At 40.7% G+C, this 1,063-nt stretch overlaps 1 protein-coding gene across 4 annotated transcripts in view; it reads right to left on the bottom strand.

Moving 5' to 3' along the window:
* The window catches only part of LOC108746144 (ankyrin repeat domain-containing protein SOWAHB), a 116,411-nt gene extending 115,551 nt beyond the window's left edge, over positions 1-860 (bottom strand). For 2 of the 4 annotated variants that reach the window (XM_018482716.1, XM_018482715.1), the window contains exons 1-2: positions 692-858; positions 475-536 (exon numbers count right to left, since the gene is read on the bottom strand). In XM_018482716.1, the coding sequence (XP_018338218.1) occupies positions 475-536; positions 692-818 (189 nt within the window). In that variant the 5' untranslated portion in view covers positions 819-858. Of the gene's footprint in view, positions 1-474; positions 537-691 lie in introns of all 4 variants that reach the window. The other 2 variants (XR_001939148.1, XM_018482714.1) reach the window with 2 other exon arrangements.
* Positions 861-1,063: the final 203 nt, after the last annotated feature.

Here is a 1,063-nt window from a genome sequence, read left to right as displayed (position 1 = left end):
AATAATTATAAAATATTTTATTCAATTATATATATTAACTCTATTTAGAATTCATATAATTATCATCTTTGTAGCTATTACCACTATCTTTTTTTTTACGTGCAACATTACAAATATTAATTAATATTTATATATCAATATTTATATATATTAATATTAAAAGAGTCACCAAAGAAACTTTTCTCACAATCTTTTCTTGGATATATCGAACAGCTTTTCTCATTTTGAGAATGTAGATCTCAGTAGCACACATTCACATGATAGTTCTCCGAATGTTCACTAAGACTAAAATTATATAGTCGGAAAGATCTTGTGACCAACGTGACGACTCGGGAGAGATTTTTTTCAGCTGATCGCATGCCTTCAGCTGATCGCGGAACCGGCAACGTCGCGCCAGGCGCGCAACAAGTCGCTCCTGTCAGAACAGACAGGGAGTCGCGGGACAGAGGGAAAGAGAACTCGCCGTTAACCTACCTCCTCGTTCTTTATAGTGGCCAAGGTGTTGACGTACTCCTTGAAACGATTCCTCGCCTCGACTGTAACACAAAATCGAACGTTACACACCACATTCGACACCACGGCGGCTTGGTCGTCGGCCGTCCACAGTGTTCATATCACATACGTGGACGCGGAATCACATTTCGCGATGGGATAATCGCGAGCACGATGCGTCGACGTGAATGTAACCCACCTCGTGTTTCCGGATCCGTCAGGAATCGCTTGAAATGCTTCACCAGGTCGTGATTACGTGCTGTGCCTCCGTTTTCCAGTAAATAGTTGCGAATCTCCTCGAGAGACAACTCACTGGGCGTCGCCATCTTGGATGAACTGACTCCGCCGCGAACGGCCGTTCGTGACGCATACGCTGTTGATAACAACGGTCACTGTAGTTACCGTCGAGAATAAGTGGACGTCAATTGATAAATTTTTTTACATCGATTCACTCTTTTATGTATTAATAAAAGCATTCGCGTGTAAATGCAGAATAATTACGACGTAACAGTTATAAATGTGATAATTCTAGTTAAGAACTTATAAATAGCGTATGCCAATAATTTTATAT

The sequence above is a fragment of the Trachymyrmex septentrionalis genome, unplaced genomic scaffold, assembly GCF_001594115.1.
Source record: "Trachymyrmex septentrionalis isolate Tsep2-gDNA-1 unplaced genomic scaffold, Tsep1.0 scaffold16, whole genome shotgun sequence".
Lineage (NCBI taxonomy): Eukaryota > Metazoa > Arthropoda > Insecta > Hymenoptera > Formicidae > Trachymyrmex > Trachymyrmex septentrionalis.
This window is presented reverse-complemented; position numbering and strand designations above follow the sequence as displayed.